Raw genomic sequence first — 27,152 nt, forward strand, 5'->3', positions numbered from 1 at the left:
TGGTTGTAAAATCGAAGCGAGAATTTAGGGTGAAAAATAATCGTTTAATCTGCTTTTTCATCACAGCTGCTGGTGTGGGTCATTTATAGAGGAGCTCTTGGAGGTTAGTGAGGGTGGTGGGTTAGTGGCCATTCATCACTTTTCAACATGCCGGATTATTTATCTGAATGGTCACATGATATTATTTGTAACCTAAAAAACCAAAGTCATTTCTAGACGCCTCAACATAGACAACTAGTTTAATCCCTGTGTTTAACCAATGAGTGAAAGTAAAATAGAAAAAAAAGCAAAAATAGCAAAACACAAACGTCTCATAGGGGCAGCTTTACAGTTTCCTGGCCAACAAACCTGCAAGTGAATACCACCGCCACCCTTCCAGACTCGTTCTCTAAAATGGGAACGTTGTCCTGTGCAACTAATACAGCTGCAAATGCATCAAAGCACTGCTGACAAAGGGCACACGTCTTCTTTATGTTTGGATATTTATAAAGGCCATCATGTTGCTTTGTTCTTGTAGTGCTGTTAAATCTTGTACACAGCAGTAGATTGTTGATTCCGGACAATCATTATTGTGTTTTCAGTGTTTCTGCACGTAAAGGTGACGAGACGATGTCATTCTTGACTCCAGATCGTTTCTATCACAGTGACTGTGGCTTGTAAACCTCTGGTTCACATCAAACCTTCAGAGATTAATTTGTTCTGTTGAATCTTGATTAAGAAGCTGCATACTCATTCTAACAAAGATGAAAACAGGTTTACATTTTTAGCGTTGGGTTTGGGTTACTACCTGTGATCACTTTGACTTCACAGGGTTAAAATGAAGCAGGAGACTCGTTCCTTCTTTCTGTCTCCAGAGGTCACGATGAATTTAGAATGTGCTGCTTAAATTTGCACCTGCCTTCACTTGGAACGAGCTGCAAAATCACCAGAATCTTAAGCAGCCGTTCCACTAAATGTATTTAAGGTTGTTCTGACTAACCAAGCAGCAGTTATTTCAGTCGGTAAGTGTTCTGCCTGATCATTACGTCTCTGTTTTGGCCCAACACAATAACCTATTCTTACATTACATGTTCAATTCAGGTTGTTATATTGCACCTCTGAAGCTAAAGTACACAAACAGAGAAAAAACATTATCATTGATAACACAGACTTAGAGTTTGGAGCTGTAGAGCTGTGATTAAAGGAACACATCACAATTGATCTTTCTTAATATTGAAAATGACTTTGTTTCTTCTGCTCGGATGTGCGATATTATTGCTTATAGAAAAGCAGGAAGAAATACCTCTCAATAACAAACATAAACAGAGTGCTTCTGTCTAGAGAGAAGTCTTCTTTTGAAATGTGAATAACAACAAATTCCTTTTCTTCCAAGAAAAATACCTTTTATTTCATTATAAATCCACATAATTGTATCTATGAAAGCATAAAATCGCATGTTGTTGTGTTTTTTTCTCCTTATTGTGGTCATTAGTTTCGTTATATTCAAAGTAAATCATGGGTATCAAACCATCGAAGACTGTAAGGTGTATGTCGCATACAAACACAGACACTGTCAACGGCAAAGAGGGGCATCGAGGGGGAGGGAGGAGGGGAGGGGGGGCAGGAAGGGACGGCGCAAGTTCTGCCGGCCATTTTTTAAAACCACTTGGTATATTTAACCATCCCGAGTGCCAGCGTTTAGTGGTAGGAACAGTTTCGGTCAAGTTCACCAGCGATGTGTTCACACACAGCTGCTCTCCAGCGTTAGAGCGTTTTCGCCGCTTTCACCGTCACGTGTAGAGACGCACGCGTGCTGCCGCAGACGCTGAATCACTTCCCGCTGGTGCTCCTAAAGGCTCCGTCCTCGGGACACCGATTTTAATTTTTTTTGTAATATTCCAACAAAGAGAGAACCGATCCACAATGGACGCAAACATACCGATTATGTCAACATTTTCTAAGTCATCCACAGCCAGAAGAGTTAGATTGGTAATACTGGAGGATATACAAGTCAGCTGTTCATCAGAGAGAAAAGGGGAGAGACAGAGTGATTAAGAGAAATAGAGCCAGAGAAGGCAGGGCAGAGGGATGAGATGAAAACATATGATTAAAGTGCCAGAAGAGTTCACGGTTTAGTTTCTTGACTGTTTGTTATTATCATAGATGCTTTGAGACAAGACGCTGACAATGTGCTCATATTTTCAATCCAAGGCCCAACATGGAGTTTCTAAGAGGTGTGTTTCCGGAAGTCTGGGTGTCCTCCCAGTGTTGTAATAGTGCTGTCATAATACTGTTGTAATCCTTTGGCATATGACTATATGCTGGGGAAAGAGAAGAGCGGTGCCACCAACCACTGACCACAATAACATCCAGGGGAAATGTTGTCCACATACATCTGTTCTGCACATTCTCAGAAACGAAGCGATCACACAAACACCCATCAGATGATTGTTTACATCCTCGAAAGAAGAAAAAGAGCTTCTGTGAGGGTTTTATCTCGTTCCTCTGATCCAAAGTTTCGAGAACCAGTTCCAGACCTGCATCCAACATGTCTCTCCCAGCGGCGTGGGGTCTTTTGCATATCAGCAGGTGGGCTTTGAATTCTCTGGCTCCAAAGGTCACATCCTGTGTGGGTCTGGTATGATGTGGTATCAGAGGATAGTGTGTATCAAACCGTCAGGGCTCACAAGAAGGATGTTAACATACAACCCACGAGGCACCTGAAACAGATAAGAGATGGAGAGTGGTTCACAGTCAGTGAGTGATTTTTGATCTACATAAAGAAACTTTAGGTTTGATTTCAGTTTTTTGACTGAAACTTTCTGAGTAAATTAAAAAAAAAAGTGATAAATCCACATTATCATCTCTGAATAAGTGAATAAAGGGAATTATCTCAAAGTAAGACAGCTGCAACAGGTGATTATTTATCTTATTACTCACTAAGTTATATTTTCATTTAAATCACCAAACTAAAAGGTGTTTTAACTAATCTGTCACAAGTTTTCTGCTTAATTATTACTGCCTGTCTAAGGAGCTTGGAAAGAAAAGCGTCTGGACTTCTTTAAGTTGCTCGAAGATGTTTCACCTCTCATCCGAGAAGCTTCTTCAGCTCTAAGGTCAAATGGTGGAGAGTCCCAGATTTAAGCCCTGTGGGAATGTCCCCCCCCCCCCCAAGAGGGACAAAGGACCCCTTAATGATCCTCTACCTAATCACATAAGCCAAAGTGTGAAAGTGGGTGTAGGTCACAATTAGGGCTGCCACGATTTGTCGACTAGTCACGATTATGTCGACTATTAAAATCGTCGACGACTAATTTAATAGTTGACGCGTCGTTTGAAGCTTTGTAAGATCACAAAGGACGCAGGAATGAGTAGTAGGATTTAAGAGTGTAATAACGGACTGAAACAGAAGATGGCAGCATTGCATGTACAAGGATGCCAGCTGCCGTTAAACCCCGAAGAAGAAGAAGCTGTGTCCCAGAATTCATAGCGCAGTTGTCAACAATGGCGGCAGCTAGTTAGTTTTAACTTTACTCTTATTATTCTTTCTGGGTCACAAAATAAAGGTTTAACATATTTTCAGGCGAGAATGTAGCTGTGTAAACCTCAAATATCTGCTCAGTTTATCAGGACACCACATATTTTCAAAAGCGCTCCGACGTTTTCGGAGACGTCTGTTACCCACTAGCTCGTTAGCGAGCCGGGGGCAAGGCTAACTAGCGCCGTGAGAACACCGGACTCCCGGCAAATCGTTTTCAAACCCACCGCCGTCTTTCGCTAGTCAGGTTAAACATATATATAAGTCACTTAGATAACTTAAAAATGTTATTGTTTGGCTTTCTTTAGTATTTTATTTGTTCCTGAGTAAATCGGTTTGGCTGAGATTAAAGTTATAGTTTTTACACAGCTAAAACTGTCAAGCAGACAGCTGATTATCAGAAGTGTGAGACGCTGGAGAATATACTCCGGTGTCCTGTTATATTTTAGAAAGCAAGGAGTTTATTAAACTTCACCGAAACAATCTGCAAATTTCATTAAAATTTAATAAACTACCATCTTGTCTTTATTTTTAGTTAGCACAAACACTTCAAGCTGTAAGCTAATGATAGTTATATAAGACCAGATGCTGCTGGTGCAATAAGCTGTACGCTGTACGTCCAATGGATGATGATCTGATTAGTCGACTAATCGCAAAAATAATCGGTGACTAGTCGACTATCAAAATAATCGTTTGTGGCAGCCCTAGTCACAATCAGGTTTCGGGTGAGCTCATTGTGAAACCTGGCCCCACCCTATCATATGATTTCCTGAGGTCAGATGGCCCAGGATGTGAGTGGGCGTTAAGGCGTCTGGGAAGGATCTCAAAACCACCGCCTCTGTTCAAAGATGGTCAGTCATAGTGGACATAAATGGCTCCCACAGGGCTTAAATCCGGGAATCGCCACCATTTGACCCTAGAACTGAAGAAGCTTCTCAGATGAGAGGTGAAACGTCTTCAAGCAACTTAAAGAAGTCCAGACGCTTTTCTTTCCAAGCTCCTTAGACTACGATGACCTGGATGACTGAGAACCTTCACAGACATATTACTGCCTTTGTTTTTACCCCGAGTCAGTGACTCATTCTCCCACTTAAATGTTGTTACATTTAATATTTATTGTTTTAAATAATACATCAATAGTACATCTGTACATCTATATACTTTTTATGTGTGTCTGTGTGTGTTAATAGTCTGTGTAACCACTGTTGGCTGTGCTGTTGGCTGTCTTGACCAGGTCCCTCATCAGAGTCTTTAATCTTAAGAATCTCCCAGATTTACGGCACAAGGTCTCCATACGTGTTGGGTTTAGAAACACAACTATCTTCACTAAGCCGTTACTTATGGACACCTGTAAAAGATCGCTTGTGTCGTTTTTAAATAAAAAAGACTCATCTCTTATCTGCAGGGTCACTGTGATTTTAATGCAAACTGTGAGGTTGTTGTTGGTAGTTTTCAAACCAATGAGTAAAAAGAAGGCACACAACACAAAGCTCCCGAACAGGACACAAACCAAAGCCTCCTATATGACAAACTTCACCACTATGCATTCCTAATATTGCTGCTGCCAACATGTCAGCTCACAGATGCGAGAAGAAAACCTCATGCGTACCTTTAAGAGACAGCAGCATCTGACAGAAGAGTGCTATTGAAACCCATGGATGACAGCAAGTTGTGTGTACATGCGATTTACTCTCTTACAAACATAGAGCTCAGCAAAATGTAGAAACAGACTGAATAATTAAACACTGTACTAACAATTGCACAGTATTATATTTCTGTATTTACGTCTTCTTATGAACACTTAACTGAATTTCCCTCTGTGTTTTGCTTCTTGTTTGTCTTTCTGTGGTTTAAGTGAACTTGATTTTCACGAGCTGGCCTCTTAGAGTGGAAGTCTTTATTTTATTTATAGACTGCAGCTTTCTTGAATATATGCTTGTTCTTTGTTATTGATCCAACACACTTGAGGCTTCCCAACTTATGGGGAAAAGAAAAAACATGCACATATCCACCCACGGTGTGTGCTGCAGGGTTTTTTTGTTTTTCAGTACTGATGACTCAGTGACTGCTTGGCCAGCTTCTGAGATTTCAGGTTTTTAGAAAAGCTTTCCTGCATATACTTTGCTTTGGAAACGATCCCCTTCTCACCCACAAACTCTTTTCTGCTTATATTTGAAATGCAAATACAGGGCATCCCAGCCCCTCTTTAGTCTGGTAAAATAAATAAAGCTTTATTTTGCTACACTGAGAAATACTTCCAATCAAGGGAAATTAAGTTGTTCTGCTCTGTGTCAGGAACTGCAGTTCCTCTGCTGGCCACTTGAGGCTGGCTACCAGACTGCAAAAAAGTGATTGTGTTTAACGCTAGTTTCAGTCTTCAAAACAACTGTATTCAATTCAATTCAGTGTTATTATATAGCACCAAATCACAACAGCAGTCACCTTGATGTGCTTTATATCGTAAGAAAAGACCCTACAATAATACAGAGAACCGCAACAATCAAATGACTCCCTGTGAGCAAACGTCTGGCGACAGTGGGGAAGAAAAACTCAGTTTTAACAGGAAGCAGGGCACCAATCTGCTTACTTAATTACTTGCATGTCTTTTATCCTGTTTTCCAACCCGTCGTGGCCCCTCCCTGAGCCTGCCGGAAGAAACCTGCCGGAGGTTTCTTCCTGTTAAAAGGGAGTTTTTCCTTCCCACTGTCACCAAAGTGCTTGCTCAGAGGGGGTCATATGATTGTTGGGTTTTTGTCTGTATGTATTACTGTAGTGTCTACCTTACAATATAAAGTGCCTTGAGGTGACTGTAAAATTGAATTGAACTTACTGGTTGTAGAGAGTGTCTCCCTCCTGACTCCAAACTAGGGCCTGACAGCTGAAGGCTCTGCCTCGAATCATACTTGAGTACGTGAATACTTCAGGAACCACCAGTGAGCCAGCAGTCTGAGAGTGAAGTGTCTAATAGGGTAATCTTTTTGCTTTTTAAATTTTCAGGTAATATAACTTGTTGTTGCTTTAAGTTTGTAAAATAAAATTATGCTTTCTTTTTCTTCAATAACTTACAGTTTACTAGCTTATCTAACCAGTCTTGGCTGATAATGTCGCACTCCAGCATGGTTTCAGAAATATGATAAATTCTGCCTCCAAAAAGCATCACGCTACAATGCAACTTTAATGCTTAAATTCATAAATTGATACATTAAAAGTGAAAAATCTTTGTATAGTTGTAAGTGAAACGCACCATCTGATAAATTATAAACCTTGAAGCACACTGCAGTCTTTTGTGAAGAGACATTGGGGTTAAATATCTTGGTGGCATCACTCAGTTAATGGGACAATATGAAAAATATGAAGAATATAAAGAATTATGAAACACTGAATATGAAGATCAGTGCACACTGATTGAGAATGAAGTCATATGTGATGACATAAATTAAAAAAACGTGGCCTCTTGTCAGAAACTGTTAATGGGATGGATGAGCAGAAAGCAAAGAGGGGAGAGGTGGAGGGGAGGAGGGGAGGTGGAGAATGCTTACATAATGAAATAGAAGTCTTACATAATGGAGTGACACCAATCTGCATACTGTGGGGGATCAGGCCATTGCATAATGGCCCAATAAAGGAGAATAATGTTGTTTACTAAGGCAAGGCGATATTTACAGAGCACTTAGAGGCAGACAGACTCCAGGCCTGCTAATGGCTGCTGACTGCTACACTCTCCCTTCATCTCTTCCTCATTCACTCCATTTCCCCCCTCTCTCTCTATTAAAGCATGCTTAACATGTTTCCAGCCCTCTCTCCCCTCAAGATGTTCTGACATCTCTGGTGGTACGATGAGTGGTTACCCTCCAACCTGTGTGCATACGCGAGTGTGTTTGTGTGTGTGCTTGATCTCTCACCTCTCTCACCTCTTCTCCCTCCAGCGCTGTGAAGCTGAATGTAAGTAAATCTGAAAAACACACAACCAACAAAAAGTAACAACAAGATGGGATCAGAGTTCAGATATCAACCCATCGAGAAAGACACACGGGGAAGCAACTGTCAGGTCACGTCTAAAAGAAACCTAATCCACCTACAGGCACCTCTGAAGCTCACAATTTTCCATATTATCCAGTTTAAGCCTGTTTAGCTGATCAGCAGAAAAAAAACAAATAAGAGATATTGGGGCTTTATGGTTTTTTGGGGTTTTGCAGCAGAGTGCGAAGCAGTGGGAATGGCCTGCTCTTTGTTCGCGAGTGATGGGAGAAGGGAGCGGGAGAGAGACGGATTGGTGCGGCGGCCGCAGCACCAATCCGTCTCTCTTCACCGGTCCATTGTGGTGAAGAGAGAGCTGAGCGTAAAAGTGAAGCTCTCAATTTACCGGTCGATCTACATCCCTACCCTCACCTTTGGTCATGACCCGTGGGTCGTGAATGAAAGAACGAGATCACGGATACAAGCGGCGGAAATGAGCTTCATCCAAAGGGTGGCTGGCCTCTCCCTTAGAGATAGGGTGAGAAGTTCGGCCATCCGGGAGGGGCTCACAGTAGAACCGCTGCTCCTCCACATCGAAAGGAGCCAGCTGAGGTGGTTCGGGCAAGTCCCACCGGGAGGAGGCACCCGGGCAGACCCCAGACACACTGGATAGATTATATCTCTCACCTTGGGGGAGGGGCCGAGGAGAGGGAGGTCTGGGCTTCTCTGCTTAGGCTGCTGCCAATGCGACCCGGCCCCGGATAAGTGGAAGAAGCTGGAAGGATGGAGCTAATCTTAATTAGCTGCAACACCTTCGATCGGTCAATGAGTGGGGCAGTTTGTATTGTACAGCCTGATTCCTACCTCAGTATAACCACCAGCAGGGTGGATGAGGAGGTAGGTGTGGTTGCATCATAAACCCACAGACTGTGAGACTTGCTCCTTATAAGCCCACTGCAGTCTGTCCCACAGTTGTGAAATTAACTTGAGGGTTACTTGTTTTTTGATTATTATGAATTAAATTTAACACAAAAAGTTTTCTTAAACTTCTTGGATTTATAACATTCAAATGAGGTGTTTACTGACCAAAAATATTTGGTGATTAAATGACCCATCCATCCTACTTGCATTTTGACATCCTGACAAAACATTTATGGGAGAGTGGAAAGTAGATCGACTCTCAATTGAAAGCATCATCATCGCTTCCACAAATTCATCAATCCCTGCATCCATAACTCACAACCAACAGAAAAATGATGACTGTGATCACACTAGTTTCCCAGATTGAATAATCAATAAAGTCATTCTTGCTCACACAAGTTTGCCCCCCCCCCCCCCACCACCACCACCACCTCTCCCACATCACCGAGCTCTTATTTTCTCTCCATCTCTCTTTATCCCTCCATCTTCTCTTGTCAATAACTGTCTCGGGGCTCAGTGACTCATCTCCACTTCTCTCTCTGTTTGGTTGGTCGTTTTGCTTTATTTCTCTTTTTTGCCTCCTCATCTGTCTCACGGACTAAATATACTAAGACCATAATCCTCCCTTCTGTCTCTCTCTCTCTATCTTTGGACTGCTCTCTCCTTCACGATATATAAGCCCACTGTTGACAGCGTCGCTTTCTACTTCCATGCCACATTTACGCAGGTCTTTTCAGATGGAGATTAACAAATAATGTTTGTTTTATTTTTTTGTCAAAGGGTTTATGCAGCCATTGGCAATGTTATGCTGCAAATTATATTTCAAAGGCCTCCCTGTAAAACTAGATATCAGGAAACAGCAGAGCCTCAGTTGGGACTTCACTGCTTTCTCTTAATGGGCTCTCACACAATTTATTCAGTTTAAGCAGCTCTGTATATAAGGAATGGAACAAAAAGGGAAATAACTTATCTTTTAACAGTTATGGTAAATACATAATTGTCATTATTATTATTATTATTATTCTATGGTTTTAAGGAAGCTAATATATCTATCATTTTAAAGAACATCACATTTAAAGAATGACCGCTTTCTAAACTACCTCATTTCATGTGCGGCTTTGCTGTAGAATGACAGATTACATGCTGCTGACATTCCTGAAGCTTCAAATAGTACCTTGGTGTATAGCACAGGTATAGCACAGGTATAGCACAGGTATAGCACATCTAGCTGATCTGTGACTGATGCCACTGACGTGTTTCTTCACTTGATGTTTCATACTTTATACTTTAAGGGTCTTTGTCTTGAAGTATTGCACACATCGAGGTAAATGTTGTTGTAATTTGGTAATATATAAATCTACCTGAATTGAATTGTATTGATAATTATTTTAAATACCAACGTCTGATGTCCATACATGTCATTAGTATCGTGCTCTGGTGATAAATTCACATAAATTTCATACTCACAAACCATTTCCAAATAGAACCCGACCACGCCAGCAATACTCTTCATAACTTCTTTGTCACTTACATTTGCCACCTCCCTGTCATTCACAGCTTCCTAATGTCCTGCAATGTACATATTATGTCAAGACAAAAGCAAGCTCGAATATAATAGAGCCATTGCCATATGAAACAGAAGATGTCTGGAACCACCAGGACTTCACCAAGAGTTGGCATGCCATCACCAAGCATAACAGGCCACTAGAGTATTTAAAAGTAGAATGGGAGGCAGAGCCTTCAGTTTTTTGAGTCGGAGGGAAGAATCATTTTGCAAAATACAGAGTGAAGAAAACAGTGTGTGATACTTAATCTCTGTACAGCACAGTAGCTAACTGGTTAGCAAAATGGTCCTGGGTTTAAAGTAGGGCCCTTGCATGTGGAGCAGGCAGGGTTTACTCAAAGTTAATTCTCCTCTCATTGGGTCCTTGAAGAAGGCATGGGTTTACATCTCGCCTAGGTCAATAAAGGATATCAACACCTATCTGAGTTTAGCACACAGCAGAAAAGAAAACACTGGCCCAGCTTTGGGGAAAGTCTCTGCTCATCCTCGGCTGGCCCCAGGCTTATATCTCACAGAGCGTCAGCGGAGAGACCTGAACATGGCAGCTCTGTCTGCTAAGGCAGCTGTTTACCTTGTAGTCTTGGTGCTTATAGCAATTACAGAATCATGAATGAAAAACACAATAAGGTGTGCAGAATTGGAGTAATTTCTATTGTGTGAATGTGTGTGTGAATGGGTGAATGACTGAATGTAGTGTAAAGCGCTTTGGGGTCCTTAGGGAAGTAAAGCGCTATACGAATGCAGGCCATTTACCACTTCTATTGTATACTAGTCTAAGGAGCTTTATTTATGCTGTAAACTGGTATTTGCTTACTGCTTTTGGTGGATGGAGGTGCTTATCCAGTTCCTGTGAACTCCCCATGATGAGCACTTACTTATAAATGACACAGAATCACGACCGTCTTTGTGGATTCACTCTGAAATCTTTGTCTTCCCCTGCAGCAGCCCTCAGCAGCAGGAGCTGTTTGAGCTGGGAATCTCCCAGTGTGAGTGTGTGCGAGTGCGAGTGTGAATGCATGAATGTGAATGACAGCATCCTTCTGTTTTCCCTAGATACATGAGGGTAAAAATAAAAGCAGACGATCGAAATCACTGTGTGGCGTGACCACTAGGTGTCACTAAGACTCTTTGCAGGGTCTGCTGGCCTCAGTGAAGGCTCCATTGCGGCTGAAGTTTAGTCACTGTGCCATCGTGCTGCTTAAGTGCCAGGCTCGGATAATAAAAGCACACTGAATGATGCCCTGGTGCCTCGTGGCTTTACAGAACACCCTGTGATGATATCTGCCGGTGTCTGCCTGCCTCTCTGCACTCTCTCTCTCTATCATGGTAATCATGAGATGGGATGGTGGGATTGCATTGGAGAGCCAGCAGGCCTGAATTACTGTGTGCATTTCTGTTCAGCGTGGGCAGTTCTATAGCTTGGTGTATGTCCACTTTTGTGTAGTGCAAGCTTCATTTCTCTGAAAGGTCAACTTTGCTGAAAGGACATTTTTGTCTTAGCACTTATCTACTCCCCTTGTCGCTACTTGTTGGCTACATGCAGCGATGCTCCAATGATGGCACTGCATGTAGCCATCCTGGTGCTTGTATAATAGGGTTCTCTATCCCTGCTATACGCTAATCTACAAAGTTTTACATAGCATCTTACCTCAAAGTACACCTGAGCAGCCACAACATTAAAACCCACCAGAGAAGTCCGTAGTATTTATGATCTCAGTATGATATCCCACGTAATCTTCAGTTCTGGGATTCAGGTGGATTTATTTTGACAGATATCACTTACCCAAACCTTGACTAAGCACTAGCCTCCTCAAAGCAACCAGCGCCCAACATTACACTACAAATCCTGCTCAGGAAAAGCTCGTAGAAAACAAGGCATCCTCCCAGCCTCCAAACTCCCTAGATATCAGTCTGATAGATCCTCTATCATAGACTAGTATGCACAGAAAAGCCCTGAACAGCCCTTAAGAACCCAGAAGACCCAAACAATACATCGCTAATGCCTCACACACCACAGTATAAACACAGAAAACCACAACCATCTTGAAAAGGCATTTTTATTGTGTAATGATCTCTGTGCAGATACGTTAATAAAAGCCTGAAACGGTGCAAACCCACGGCTCGCTGTAAAAAGTAACCTGGCTGCCTGCAGGTCCACCTTTGCATGTGTCTTGTATCAGGATCTCCTTCACCACTTTACGTTTTGCTCTGTATAACAGAAACAGACTTTTCTTTTCTGGATGAGAAAGAAGTAGGAAGGTTTGATTAAGCTTTCTATACTTGAGCTAGGGGAAAAAATGGTGGTCCGATTTTATCTGTCAGAAATATATTTCAGTGATCGTTTGCAACCTAATTATTAGTTAGCATACTAATATGAGCAGGCACAGTGAGAGCAGGTTAACTATTATTCTAAAGATTGTTTAGGAGGCAGACAGATGTTAGTCCCAAAATTTAAGCCAATCCATCCAGATGATGTTTGTATGAGCGAAAGGGAATCACCTGCAACATCTGGAAACACTATGCTGGGGAGTGATGCAAAATCTGAACTAAACCTTTTCATGTAAAGATTCACTGTGTGTTTGTAAAGCTTTGTTTGGCCATGTGCATGTTTAACAGGTAAGATACTGATGGCCCTTCAGGGAGCAGTGACTCAGGCTGACCAGCAGTTCATTTGGTTTGGAGAGGAAGCAGGTGTGTTGAGATTACCTCTGTGTGGTTTCTGTTGTGTGAATGTATGTGGTGCATATTGGACCTACAACAAAAGGGTCAGTGGTGAACGCTGAGATTGCTTCCATTAGGAAAAAAACGAGTGTTTCATTGTGTGTACGGACAAGTGTGTGTGCAGAATGTGAGTTTTTAGATGAGAGGTATATTATTACAGGGAGGATATGATGAATGAAGAGAGAAAAGATAACAGGGAGAACAGGAAGGGAGGACAGAGCAAAAGGAGAGGATATTCAGAGGAAGAGGGGGAAGAGATGACAAAGCGTTCCCAAATAAAGGTCACGATTGCCAGATAAAAGAGGGAGGAAAGAACAACTCATAAGTGTAAAAATAGAGGTTAGAAGAAGTGAGAGAGAAACGAGGGGAGGCGGAAAAATAAGCACAAGGATTCCTGGACAATGATCATATAAAATCTCAGCCAAAAGCATCTGTTTGTCTTTGATCAGAGGTGCACAGGTGTAAAGGGTGATGGGGTTTTCACAAAGGATGCAGCGAGTTCTGAGCTCGCCACCATGTTCACCGATTTTAAAATCTTCAGCGGGCGCAGAGCTGAAATATTCAGAAAAAGTCCAACTCTTCTCATAATTATCATACCTAAGAAGCTTTGCATTGATCTGCAGCTGCTGGAAAGAACACACAACAAATCTAAAGTGTGTTTACACACAGCGACCTGACATGTCTACCTGGATGCAAAACTGTGCTGTCATTACAAATGCAAACTTGTATCCTATGACTGAGTCTATCCACACTTACCATCAGCTTTTCTTCCTTTGTGCTTCCCTGCAGGCTGCATGCCTCATTTCTATTGGCTGTGACAGAGTTCCTGAGCTGTGTGCCGTGTGCTTACGCTCCACAGTGACAAACCATGTTTGAACCACATAATGCATGGGAACAAATGAGTTTCAGAGGGCAGGAGCACCATTGTTACATCCTGTGTGAAAGCCCCTTCAGCCTTGCAGTGTTGCATTATGGGTCTGTAGCACTAACGCTGCCAATCTAGAGTTTCTTTAAGTCTGATTATAGTATGTCTGTTGGAGTGAGTCAGCTGTAAATGAATTTCAGAAGGCAAATTTAAACCATTAAAGCTTCTGACTGGTCAGGTTTAAACACAGAGGAAGATGAGGAGTTGGCTTATAATTTGGGATATTACACTGCGTTTCCTTTTATCCATATATGCTCATTCTGTATGGTTTCATCCTGATGTAATACTGAATCTGCTAAATTTAACCACTACTGAAGTGTAGCCATGTAAGCAGCGTAAAGGAAAGAGAACTACTGATGAGGAAACTAGTATCAATGACCTGAAACGTAGACTACCTGAAATTTAAAACACTGCACGTTCCACAGTTACAACAGAACTGCTGCTCTTTCTACTGAACAAGAAGACTTCTAACAAGCCAAAAAAAAGGGAGAAAGTTTGCAGCCAAATCTTAAAAGCAGAAGTGTGTGTCTCCTGAGCACAAATAGGGAGAGGGACATAACGGCTGAAGGCTCTGTCACCCATTCTACTTTCCCACACTCACTCAGGAAATCACAAGGAAGCCTAGACTTGGCAAGACGGTGAGGTGACCCATGTCTGAAGCATTACAATACAGCCAGTGCTTTGAAAATACTGCAGAACCCCAACCTCCAAGAATGGACTTGGGACCAGAAACACGGTCGATGTGTAATCACTTAACAAGCAGACCATTGCAACCAACACTAAAGGAAATCATGTATGAACCTCTTTAATGGTCTACAGGAAGTAAAACCAACCCACATGAAATCACTGCATGCTACGTTACATTTAATATTAAAGGCAATGGCAGCAAAGAAACCCAAGATTGGAAACGAGACAACACGTTAAAGAGCTAATCTCATTTTTTCCCCTGTAATTTTCATTATGAAATATTATCAGAGAGAGACAGAAATATAAAGGTCTCAGACCACAGTGGGCACGTGAACCACAGGCACCGATGCCTTCTTCTGCCTTTTTGGTTTAACAGCGAATGAAGATGCCCACACCTGAGTGTTAGTGTCACGCTCCATCCCTTGAACTACACACGACCAATCTTTCAATTCATACAGAGATGAAAAGAAAAGAAATAGCTAATAAATTGTGTGAAGAGGAGAGAATCCCTGAGCGCTTTGAAGGATACGTCGAGATAGGGCATACATCTCAATTTGGGAGTGAAATTGGTAGCAGAAATATCACAAGATAAAGAGAAAAGCTATAGTGAAGGATAGCGCGCAAACAGAACGACCTTGATCTCAGAAATGAAAGGAGCAGAAAAGAGATAGGAAGCATCAAAACAAAACAACTCATTAAAATAAGACAAATAACGATGGAGCAGAGAGAGGAGGGACACGGAGGAGGAGACAAAACTGTTTGCATTGGGAGGGACAGGCAACAGGAACTGAAAGAGACCATGTGTTAGTCCGAGGTGCAGAGACAGCGAGTAATAAAGCTTCAAATAGTTTCTTTTCACTGTCAAATAAAAGACAAAAATAGCTTCAGTCAGAATGCTTCTCAAAAAGAAGAAATCAGCTGAGGTTACAGGATCACCTCTGTGCAAAATAATGAAGGATGTTAGTAGTGAGTGAGAATGTATTTAAAGGTACCTTTTGTTTAAAGTCTTCCTAAATGAACTAATAAAAGAAATAACTGCTAAGAACTTATGTTAAAAAATACACACATTTTTCTGTGTTAGCTTAATACACATTTCTAAGTCTGCTGAATACATAGGCAGCATGATGGTGCAGAGTTTAGCACTGCTGCCTCACACAAAGAAGCCTTTGTGGAGGATTTGTTGTCCCTGTGCTTGGTGGCTTTCTCCCCCTGACTGCTTCAGTTCCCTCCCACAGTCCAGAGGCATGAATGTTTAGTGAACTGCTTGCTGAGCCGGCTGTAGGTGAAGCTCTAGGTGGTCAGATCAGAAGTGCTAAAGGTTACTGTTGCATTAACGTACATAATTGCCACCAGAGGTACACAGCTGGCCTCTATGAGTTTCAGGGTACAAATACCCGCCCACTGTCGACAGTCAACCTTGGAAATTATTGACTTAGTTACAAGTGGCTGTACCTGTACAGGTAAAATAAGGTACACTGTGATTGTATGGGTCACACAGATGTTCTGAGAAGTGAAGCTGAAGTGATTGCATGAGTCATGTCACAACCTGTCGCTCATCTAAGAACACGCAGAAGGTCATTAAAAATAATGACATAAAAACGTAAAAATACTTCAGGCATCAGCAGCTGCGCTCTCCTCCGCTACCTCAGCTACCTCCTCTCCTGTAGTATGAGATCACATTCTCCTTCCTAAGGAGTCATTGCTAATTAACTCTGAATTGAAGAGATTAGCTCATTCTGGAGAAAAATAATCCCCAATTATTTACTCGGGGCTTAAAGTACGTAAAAATTTTGCGTATTAAAAACTCAAATTATTTAATGTCATTTTGATGAATTCATCAACCCTGGACTTTAGCTTGTATGTGTCTGAGCAAAATTTCTGCTCATCTTCAGTTTTTTGCACATTCAAAACTAAAAACAGTTCAGCTATGGCTCTGACAAGATTTTGCAAATGTTTCTCCCAAAGACAGAAAAGAATCACAAAAAAGAATTAAAAAAGAAATAAAAGACATTTTAAATGGACTAATCTAGTGATGTGCATCACCCGGTCACGTCTTTTTACTTTATTAAGCCTTATGAATGAGCCAGTGTAGCAATGCATCAGTGAGATGCTCACACTCTAATAAGTAGACTGATAGCAGTAGGTGCATGTTATCAGTTCACAGTGTTATTGTTATAACACTCAAGAAAATATAAAAAAAAGTGACAACACTGATATCATATGAAATCAGTTGAAGTGCTGAAACTTTGTGCAGGTCTGCAGCACCATCATCCGACTGCAGCACCCCACTGAGCCGGCGCTCTTGTGCGTATTTCATCCATATGAGTGACTGCTCATTAAAGTGCATTTTTTATAGGAAGAGCTCGGTGTTCAGTCATGCAAGCTAAATGAACCTTGTCCGCAAGGTTTATTAAAGCAACTTACAGCCTGTCCTCTCCATCACTTTCTCTCCCAGCGCCTGCCTGCCGTACATTTCAATTTCAAACAAACTTCAAATGAAACTCTCTCTTCCCTAATCTCCCTGGCAGCACCATATTTAACTGAATTCTTTTCTTACAGGACAGCAAAAACCATGCGTTGAGCTCCTTGCTATAAGCGTGCATGCACCTGTCCCACCAGCTGTCCTGCTGTCAGATATAGAGTTTGCACCAGAGAAATACTTTGCAGCAGAGCGGCTAACAAAGGCAGGTGAACTGGACCAGTTGTGACCACAGGTGACCACACAGCCAAAGATGTAAAAAAGTACAGTGGTTAGCACTGTGACCTCACTGAAAGAAGGTCCTGGGTTTGAATCACCAGCTGGCAGAGTCTGTGTGTTCCTGCTGCGCTTCCTGTTTGTTCAGTATTGGGTTGTTGGGTGATTGGTTAGTCTAGACTGGCTGTAGGGTGTGACTGTGAATGGTTGTCTGCACTCTGACCTGTCTGGGGTGCACCTCACCTCTTACCCTATATGGAAGCTATGATTGGCTCCACCCGCCTATGACCTTAAATTGGCTAATCAAGAAGGAAAAGAGCTGGAAGGGAAAAAACATGCTGAAATAGATGCTGAAAGGCCGAGTGCCAGTGAAGTTAATGTTAGCACTGATGATTCTCAGGATCCTCAGATAACACTAGCATGATTAAGGTTAAGCAACAGTCTAAAGATGAGTTTCAGTCTAACTGGTTCAGACTGTTTGTGACATCAGATGGTGAAATGAGCTGAGTCTCTGACAGAGGACAGAGGAAGAACAGAGGAGACCGAAGCCTAATAAGTTACAATTTAATTACAGTTAAAAGGAAAACAATCTGAGGTAAGTGCGATGTAAGACTGCTTATTAAACTCACAAATACAATTCCCCACAAAGTACAGAAACTGCCTAAATGGGAGTTATTATTGGCTGGAGTAACAACAAGTGATTTGGTTCTATTTGCCTGATTCAGTTAAACAGAACCAAGTCATGCTAACTTATTATCTGAATATGAGCAGTGTGTAAGAAACCAAATCTATGTTTAATGAGCAGAAATGAACTTTCACAGGTTGACTTGTCTAATGCTCTTTTGTATGTGACTAATTCAAATACTCACCAATGACAGGAGCTGCTCCTCGGCTTAAAGTGGAGCTTGGCTCCAGGCACCAGCAACAAATTAAAAAAGAGGGGGAGGGAGGTGGAGTATTGGTTTGGGCTTAGAGATTGGTGGGCTGTGGGTTGGACTGTTTCTTGTGTGTTATTGGGAAATGTCATCGTCATGGGCGGGATTTAAGTCCACTACAGTCGTCCCTCGAAGAGAAGCTCCTCCCATCCCATCTGTCGACGATGACGGTTGGGAGTTTCTATTAATGCCTCCACCTGGAAAAAAGATGGAGTCAAATTATTGAATGACTAAATGCGGCGTCACCTCGCTTTTCTCAGCATCTTACCTTGCCCTGCAGAGGAGGACGATGGAGGCAGAGCAAGGATGTTGGCTCCACCTCCTCCTCCGTTGGTCTGGGAACAGACGTTGGCGTGGCGTGCGACGGCTTTCTGCTTGTAGTGGTTACTGTGCAGCTTGTACTTCATCAGGAGAATGAAGATGAAGACGAGGACAGAGGCCACGATGATCCCCCCAATGATGATGATCATGGTACCACCCAGGAACTAGAGGAAGAGTACAACAATCATGAGCACTCTTAAAATATCTAAGTGCAAGAGGGTGATCCATGATTTCTGAGTAGTTTTACTGAGATGAACCACATTAAAGGTGAAATCACAACAGAAGCAAAAAGAAATAAAGAACAAAAAGCTGAGGTGTCAAAAAGCAGGAGAAGCAACAAGCTAAGCAACTTCCTCCAGTTAAAATGACACATTTATCGGTTCTTTTCTGATGTACTGCAATCAAAGCAAAACTCTGTTAACATTAACATGAAGAAAAATAAGGTGAAGGACGATATGAAAAAACAAAAAATTTATTAGAAAAAGAAAACAGCAAAATAAAAAAATAACTCAATTAAATGTAATAAATTAAACAAAAATCAAATACAGTTCAGTAATTAAAGAGATCTGTATGTCTTTTATTGTATTTTTCTGTCCTCTGCAATGATCTCATCATCTATTCATTTATTCGGTATTAAGATTTATTACCTAACATTCAAACCAAACCAAGGACATAACAAAAACATTTTTCAAAGGCGTATGTTGGATTTTTCTGAGAACTATCAATAGTCCCCGTCCTTTTAAAGCCAACTAAAAAGGACAGAATGGGAAGAAACTGAACTGATTACTCTTGTTTTCTTTTTAAAGAAATATGTTTATTAAGATTTTCTGATATATAACAGGGAAAAAAGAACAGACAAAGCAACAACAAGGGCAAGAACACACAAACAAGGCAAAAGATTACACTGCAACAACAAAAATATTACTTCAACACCAACAATAAACACAAGTAGAACGCTTGGGTGGCAGACTAAGTTTTTTGCGACCAATCAGAGAGAACTTTATGCTTTGATAAATGATCTAAAACAGGTTGCCACACATCAAAGAACTCACTAAGTTGGTCCTCTAATGTATCTCTCTGCGACAAAGCAGTCAGTTCTGCTAACCACATTTTGATCTGAGGCACAGTGTCAGATTTCCAGAGGGTCATAATCATTTTCTTAGCAACGACCATTACGAATAAAACTGTAGTTTGTGCAGCAAGACTGAGGCGCAGGAGGGAAGAGGAAGATCCAAACAATGCAGTTATTGGGTCCGGCTCTAATATGCAATTGTACATATCGGAGAAACATTTAAACATTTAAAGATATCCATTCACACACTGCGAGCCAGTAATTGTAGAGTTTGGGACATGTCCAAAATAAATGAGTAAGAGAGCCTTCTCCAAGTTTACAACGATCACATGTAGGACTAACAGAAGGAAAAATCCTCGACTCTTATTTTCACTAATTCTAGAGGGTGACGAAAAAATGACATCTTCCTCGGAAACATCGGTGGCCATTTTTATTTTTATTTTTTTTAATTAAAAGTAAGCTTGCTGCTGATTTTGAACCATGTCACAGGTCTTTTGTTGTCTTTTTACATCGTCAAATTCCTAATTTATCAGCTGGAAACAGCGATCCTTTATGAAGAAAAAGATCTGATATCATCTACAACATGTTCCTTTAGTTGCCCATGATTGTGACACATCTACAAGCTACACTGTAACCCATCCTGACCCCTGTTGCTCCTTTCACATGGTCTGATGTATCCAGTTCCATGTTCTGTTGTTATTGGTGTCTTCATTTCTCTGTATTGGCAATCTGCTGCTTTCCAAAAACAGATCCATAAAACAAATACTAATGTTCTCCAATACAGAATTCCTTGAGATGACAAGTTTTGGATCACATGTTGCAGGCAAACTTGAAATGAGCTCCAGATAAAAACAACAAACTACAGTGGTCCTCACTGAATTTCTCAATCATTTACAACATGCATGTTCGTCATTTATCACTGACTAGTGAGACAGTGCTCTGAAGCAGACAGCTCATCAACTATATATGATTCAGCAGAAGTCTGATCAGTTATCAACTGGAGTAACAGCGGTTCAGACACCTGCTACACCTCAGCACACTAACCTGGTCTCGTATAGAGTGGCAGCGTCCGTATTCTGACTCCGTTGTGAAGGACACACAGCCCACCAGCTTAGTGCCTGTCAGCGTGGTGATGCCATCATCGTACACAGCCAAAACGCACAGCTCGTAATCCCGCGATGATGCCAGATCACTCAGCTGGAAGTACTTGTGGTTAGCTGGGATCATCCTGAAAGACAGAAAGACAATTTGATTGGTTTTGCCCTGCCTTTGGTGTAAAGAGAGAAAAGATCACAATATTTCTTGTAGCAATTTTAGACTTTTCCTTTGAAATGTTTACCCGTTGTGAGTTACCTTCAAAAGTCAAGGGCCTGGTGTCAGTTAATAGCTCGAAAGATGAAGCAAGAAACTCAGGATTATCACGCTAATTTGAATATACACAGAAAAGACAGCACAGTAAACACCGCTGAGGTCAGTTTAAACACCAAAGGCATCAAAACATTCCTTTCACTTTTCACTACGACGGATAACCAGGCTGAAACTATGAACTGAGCTCTGATGCAAATCCGTTCATTACCACAAAATATTCAAGGTTTTTCTTCCACATGCAGAAGTTTCCCAATAAAACTTATTGTATATTACAAAAATATGTTCACTGTAAATGAGTGGAAAACGACTCAACCTTCCTCACACTGGCAGCCTCACCACCCTCATGTTACATTTGCGCTCCAGTGGAAGTTGAGCCTGAACTTTGGTAAGCATAAAGTCATGAACTTTTATTATCTTTAGTGCAGCTCTCCTGAAAGAAAAGCCTGCACAGTCCAGAGCGTTTTAAAAACCCTCAGGGTAAAAACCAAAAAGAAAAGAGATTGGAACATTTTCCTGTCAAAACTTTGTTAATATCTTTTTTTCCAATGTAATCGATGCCAAACTGATTATTTATTATAATAAACTTAATTAATGTAGGACCTTCAAAAACAGAGTGTACAAAGTAGTTTAACAGAAAAGCAAAGAGAGGAATGCACACAAAGTAAAATAACAGCCACAAAGCCACGAGAGGTGAGAAGCAGAACTTTAAAATGAACTCTAAAAACATCCACGGAGCCAATGATCAGAGTTGATGTGACGCGAAATCAAATAAGGAGCAGAGCTGCTGCCTTATGAACTAATTTGAGGTAAAAATGAACCTCAGTAGTCATGCCTTGAGAAAATGAATGCATGAATGACCTTTTCCAGGTTTGATTCTATGAGTTTAATTCTAGAGATGAATCTTATTTAGATGATACAAGGCTGGATAACCTTTTTGAAATGCCTTTTAAAGCCGGCGATTGGTTCAGCATCTCCAATGAATGCTGTATTTGGCTGTAATGGTGGAGAGAGCTGAGAGTTAAGGTAGAGCTGGTTCTTTATTGCAGTTCTACTCTGAAGAATCCAGAAATCCAGATGATCTGGGCCACACGAGAAACTTTTGCTTCCTCAGAAAGGCGTCTACACTCGGCATCAGCGAGTAGACATCATTCAGAGGTGTGAGTCTTTCACATCAAAAAATACAGCTGAGGTGGTTCAGATATCTGGACATTTTGCCTCCTGGATACTTTATTGGTGAGTTGTTTCAGGCATGTTAAACCTGAAAGAAATTTTGGGGCAGACTCGGGACAGACTGGATGTCTTTTGGTTTAGACGTATCTCAGTATCTGAGTGTGACGAGCTGAGTGGGAAGTCTGGGCATCTCTGCTTAGACTGAAGTCCTTGTGACTCAGAGCCAGAGTCAGAAGATAGATGGACAGATTGATGTTTCAAAGGAAAGAGCTAGACCACAGATAATCATTTATCTATGATAAAAAAACAAAAAACATCTCATCTGTAGACACAAACCTATAAATTAAGCACTAAACTGCTACTGTGGATTACTAAAGGCCGTCAGGCAGTAGCAGTCCATTCTTAGTACAACAACACCCTGAACTAACAATATATGAGCACACTGTTTATTAATTTTGTGACATTTTAAGTGCTGATGCTACTCTGCTATATGTGGTGGACTGTTGTAATTTATTATTATCTTGTTGTTCCAAAAAAAGAAAGCGATCACATTCCCCCTATATCAGCTTCTCTTTGGTGGCTCTTTGTTAAATCCAGAATTTAATTTAAAATCCTTCTCCTTGCACACAAAGTCTTGAATAATAAGGCCCCATTATATCTTAAAGACCTCATAGTACCATATTATCCCAATCGAGCACTTCACTCTGAGATTGCTGGCTTACTTGTGTTTCTGGAGTTTCTGAAAGTAGGATGTGAGGCAGAGATTTCAGCTATCTGAGCCCCCTCCCTCTCCAGCTCTGAGTTTGGATTCAGGACACACACACGCCCTCTTTAGTTTTCAAAGGAGATTTAACATGACCATTTCCTGATAAAGCTTATAGTTAGCACTGGATCAGGTGACCCTAAAGTAGGTCAGCAATGCTGCTGTAGGCTCAGGCTGCTGGAGGATCCTATGATGCACTGAGCGTTTCATCTCCTCTCACCTCTTTTCACTCATATATCACTGATGTATGTCATTAAATTTCGTCTTCTCTCTCCCATAGTCTGTCCTTCCTCCCCATGCTCTCCTTTGCTCTGTTCCTCATGAACACACTGGTTGTTCCATATACTCTTAACGATACCCCCTGGTCAGGTGTGTCAGCTCTATATGTTTCCTGCTTTTGGAAAGCTCAACACTGAAATAAGCACAGCGATGACATTGCAGATCTTTGCTGTCTAATCAACACTTGTTGGTTCTCAGAAACACATCATTGATACGGATCGCAGCTTTTCTGGGTGTAATGATTTCTGTTCCCGATTTGCTGAAGAGAATGAGAAGTAGAAGTCTAACACAATGTTCATGGTTTCCAATAATACGAAAAGCAAAAACTGAGGTAGAAAATTGAAGTAGAGTGAATATACACACAGAAGAAAGACAGACAGCGCACAAGAGGAGAGGGATGTTGCTTTTTCAATTGTCAACCTGAAAATCAAAGGGTATAAAGGAGAACGAGATTAAAGACAAAGGAGAGGTGAGGAAGACGGTAGGGAAGAGAGGAAAGAAGACGATAGGAAACGAACAGAGAGGAAGACACTGAACAGAAGTCATGAGAGAGGAGACAACAGAGAGAAGGAGAAAGGGCTGAGGGAGTGAAATTAAAGAAATGTCACAATGGAGGATGCAGAGACCCAACACAAAGAAAAAAATATAGAAAAAAAATATTTTCATGTAGAAATATGAACAGAAGAAGGTCTAGAAATGATAATAAACAACTTTACAGTCTTCAGTCAAATTTAAGGGTTAATTGTTCATTTATAACTTACTTAAAATTAGACAAGAAACAGCTGAAAAGCACACAGGAGTATCAAAAGACTATCAAAAGAAGATCAATAATTTCCAGGATTAGTGATGTCTCTCCAACAAAATCTTTTCTAAAGAAAAGACACTTTTTTAGTAATACTGGACGACTGTTTTGTGAGTGAAGCAGCTGCTGAACTACAAACAGCAGAGCTAGCTGTGGAAATACTAATCCCAGCTGAAATGACTGAAACACTAAAGTTTTTTGGACACAGGTTTGGTTCAAATATTCAGAGATTAGACTTTTACAAGGAGGTAACTCTGAAAATGGCAGCCAATGCAAAACTGCCTAAAACAACATTCTTTTTAATGACCAGCAGGGGGCGATAGCATTGGTTAAAAAAGTGAAAGTGAAACAATACAGAAAAATAACCAGGAAAACGAGGGTGTCATTGCAGTCAAATAAGGAGATGCAGCAGTGTATGTTTTATATCTTAACATTACTAGCCTATGATTGTGGACCATGAATCATAGGCTTTTTTCTCAAGGTACAAAAAATAGGGCGGAGACTATTTAAATCAAGTGTGCAAACTCGTTTCACTCGTCTAATTGTACTAATGTTTGCAACACACAGTTTACTGCTCATTGAGTTTAAATTTAACAATAAAAACAGTGCATTGATTTGGTGGCAACTCCTGACACTGACTTTGGATCCTGCCCTGAAAACGATCAGAACCTGATGGACATCAGGTTCAGGAATTCTTAATTGTGCTGTTTGCTTCTATTCCAATCAGCGCTTTAAGGTTAACAAACCTGCTTTTTTTTTCTTAATAAAGTTTTTTTCTTTGTTTTTTAACAGTCACTCAACGTTTCATTTCAGCACCATGGACAGCGCACAGAGTTTTCACAGTGACCTCAGCTAACGCAAATGTTTTTAGTGGTGAACTTACACAGATTCAACTGCATGCACCTTGACCCCACACACACACACACACACACACACACACACACACACACACACACACACACACACACACGCGCGTGACTCCATGAAATCTGTGGTGGTACTGTTATCACCAGTAGCTGCAGAGTATAGAAGTAAACTTTTGTCAGTCAATAATTTCCGCTTTGTTTTATCCCTCAAAGGAATTAAATTCCTCTTAATACAGGAATGCTAAAGAATACAATCTTAAAATACTGTTGCAGGGTTTAGAGTCGTGCATCGGAGCCTGTCAATTACTGAAGCCTGTTTCCATTATAATAACTCTGTCTGCCAGACTGCCACCTTGGACCTACATTTAACATACACGCATACGACTGTGACTTAGAGAAAACTAAAAGATGAATATCATCTTTTAGTCTATGACCCTCCTATAAATTGCGGGGCTCTTGGCAAATCAGACATGTTATATTAAAATGAACTGTTTGCACCTGTGTTTAGAAAACAGCACAACTTTTGTAAATCTAAACACACCTATCTGTGCTATTTGGAGATTGTGCTCACACACTAGTTTGTAGTGTTACATGACTGTTTTTTCCATAGCATCCAAACCAGTGAGAAAAACCAGTCTGTTGTGATTCCCAGGGTCAAATAATGCTATGCCTCTCACCGACACGCTCAGTGTGTCCTTTTGCATTAGCGCTGTGACACACCAGAGGCTATGGTCTGTCATTCCCATCTTGTCACATGAACACTTAGGACCTCTTGGCAACACTTTCAATGCACAGGAAAAGCTGTTGTGTGAGTACTTTAAGACAAATCACAGTCAGTTCCTGACTGTAACCAAATAGTTTGGGCTTCTAAATCTAACCAAACAACAAGTTAAAAGGAAACAAAAAAGTGAAACAAAGCATTTCCCTTTTTTGAATTATGAATTTATTTGCTCGTCACAGGAGAACCATTATCTTTCAGCGCACACTGCATCCGTGGGAGACCTTGTGAGTATCTCTGCAACACCAGCAGCATCTGTCAGAATTGCAGAATCAGACGCGCTGAGATGAGAACAACTTTTAAAAACACTTTTAACAGCAGTGACAGCTGCAGCTTCGATGTCCACAGCGTAACATGAAGAGAAAAAATACTTTCCAAAAACCAACTACGGACAAGAAATTGCAGCAGTGTTTTCATAGAGTGATACAAAAGTCTGTAAAGAAGAAGCAGTAAAGAATTTCAAAATGTTTGCCACCCTAAGGTGATGGCCTGTTCTGATATCAATATGAGTACATTTAGTGATGAAGGAAAAAAATAAAGTATTCCTGCTGCAGAGAGACTGTGAGATATTATTGGTGGAACGGAGACTGAATAGAGAAACATACGAGCTGTAAATAGGCCACCCTCTGAAACACTCAGATTACTGCAAACAGTAGACAAAAAGATTTGCACACACACACACGCACACACGCACACACACACACACACACACACACACACACACACACACACACACACACACACACACACACACACACACACACACACAAGAATGCAGACAGACTTAAGGACAAGGATACAGAAAGAGGTGTGTTATAATTATAGCTGGTGAAATGAACCAAAAACACTCGGTGCAGTGTCACAGCTTTTAAGGCTTTCATTATTCTTTGTTCCATAAAACCTGACCCTCTCTTGATAAGCATCAGTAAATAATCCAGCAGCATTCACCCATTTTCATCAAACAACCTCAGATAAAACCACTTTGTAGAATTAATGGTGACAATTCCCAGTTGCAGAGAAGACTGTGGCCCCTGTCCTTTCTTTGCATCACCTCATCAATTAGGGACAGGTTTGAGGCCCTATTTACCGCAGAGGGGACGTCATCATTGGTGCTTTGGCTAATCCACTATGGCCTGAAGTTATCACTGGAATATTGTGTTACCTAAAGGATGCATTTATCAAATCTGTTTATTTAGACATTATTCTTATGTGTGATTAGAAATAAGATAAATGATTAATCCCTGACTCAATGCTATCAACTACAGCTGATTAATCCCTGTAAGATTAGTATTTTAAGATTAGTATGTCTATGACTGCACATAATGATGATTATATGCAGTAACCAACTGTACAAAAACAACAAATGTTATTAAATTCCACCACTTTGTCCAAAATCAACCAGCTTTCTGTCCTCTATAGGGATCATGAGCTGTAGAATTCCTCACTATAAAAACAATATCCAGCTTTATCGTTTTAGAGAGCAGAGCTAAAGTGAAAGTAAAACTTTCAAAGGGTTCATGCAGCTTTGACGTTTTGGACTTGCACAGCCAGCTGTAGCAGTAATAATTATGATTATGGCCAAGAAAACAGAATGAAAGAGCCAAAGCTTGTGTTTTCATTTGTGCCAGTAGCTGTGCTCAGTCCTCTGTCGCCCCCGCAAGTGCATGTGCTCGCCTGTAAATGCCTTTGCCTGTGTGTTCCTGCGGGTCTGCCTGTGTGGCGTATATATTATTCAGGTGTCAGGTGGCGCAGGGCAGTTCCTATTTATCAACACTGGAGCAGAGGTGACGAGACAAGGAGTGGAATTATAA

The 27,152-nt window shown here is 41.1% G+C and overlaps 1 protein-coding gene across 4 annotated transcripts in view; it reads right to left on the reverse strand.

The window, feature by feature from the left end:
* Positions 1–1,360: 1,360 nt before the first annotated feature.
* Positions 1,361–27,152, reverse strand: part of LOC146560353 (leucine-rich repeat and fibronectin type III domain-containing protein 1-like protein) — a 423,438-nt gene continuing 397,646 nt past the window's right edge. For all 4 annotated transcript variants that reach the window (XM_085244426.1, XM_085244425.1, XM_085244422.1 and 1 more), the window contains 5 exons: positions 20,360–20,543; positions 18,191–18,407; positions 17,857–18,119; positions 7,420–7,469; positions 1,361–2,699 (listed from right to left, as the gene is read on the reverse strand). In XM_085244426.1, coding sequence (XP_085100552.1) covers positions 17,998–18,119; positions 18,191–18,407; positions 20,360–20,543 — 523 coding nt within the window. In that variant the 3' untranslated portion in view covers positions 1,361–2,699; positions 7,420–7,469; positions 17,857–17,997. The remainder of the gene's footprint in view (positions 2,700–7,419; positions 7,470–17,856; positions 18,120–18,190; positions 18,408–20,359; positions 20,544–27,152) is intronic.

Source organism: Mchenga conophoros, linkage group LG14 (genome assembly GCF_057382185.1).
Source record: "Mchenga conophoros isolate Kocher_MC1m ecotype Shallow Benthic linkage group LG14, M_conophoros_male_GT1.1, whole genome shotgun sequence".
Taxonomy (NCBI): domain Eukaryota; kingdom Metazoa; phylum Chordata; class Actinopteri; order Cichliformes; family Cichlidae; genus Mchenga; species Mchenga conophoros.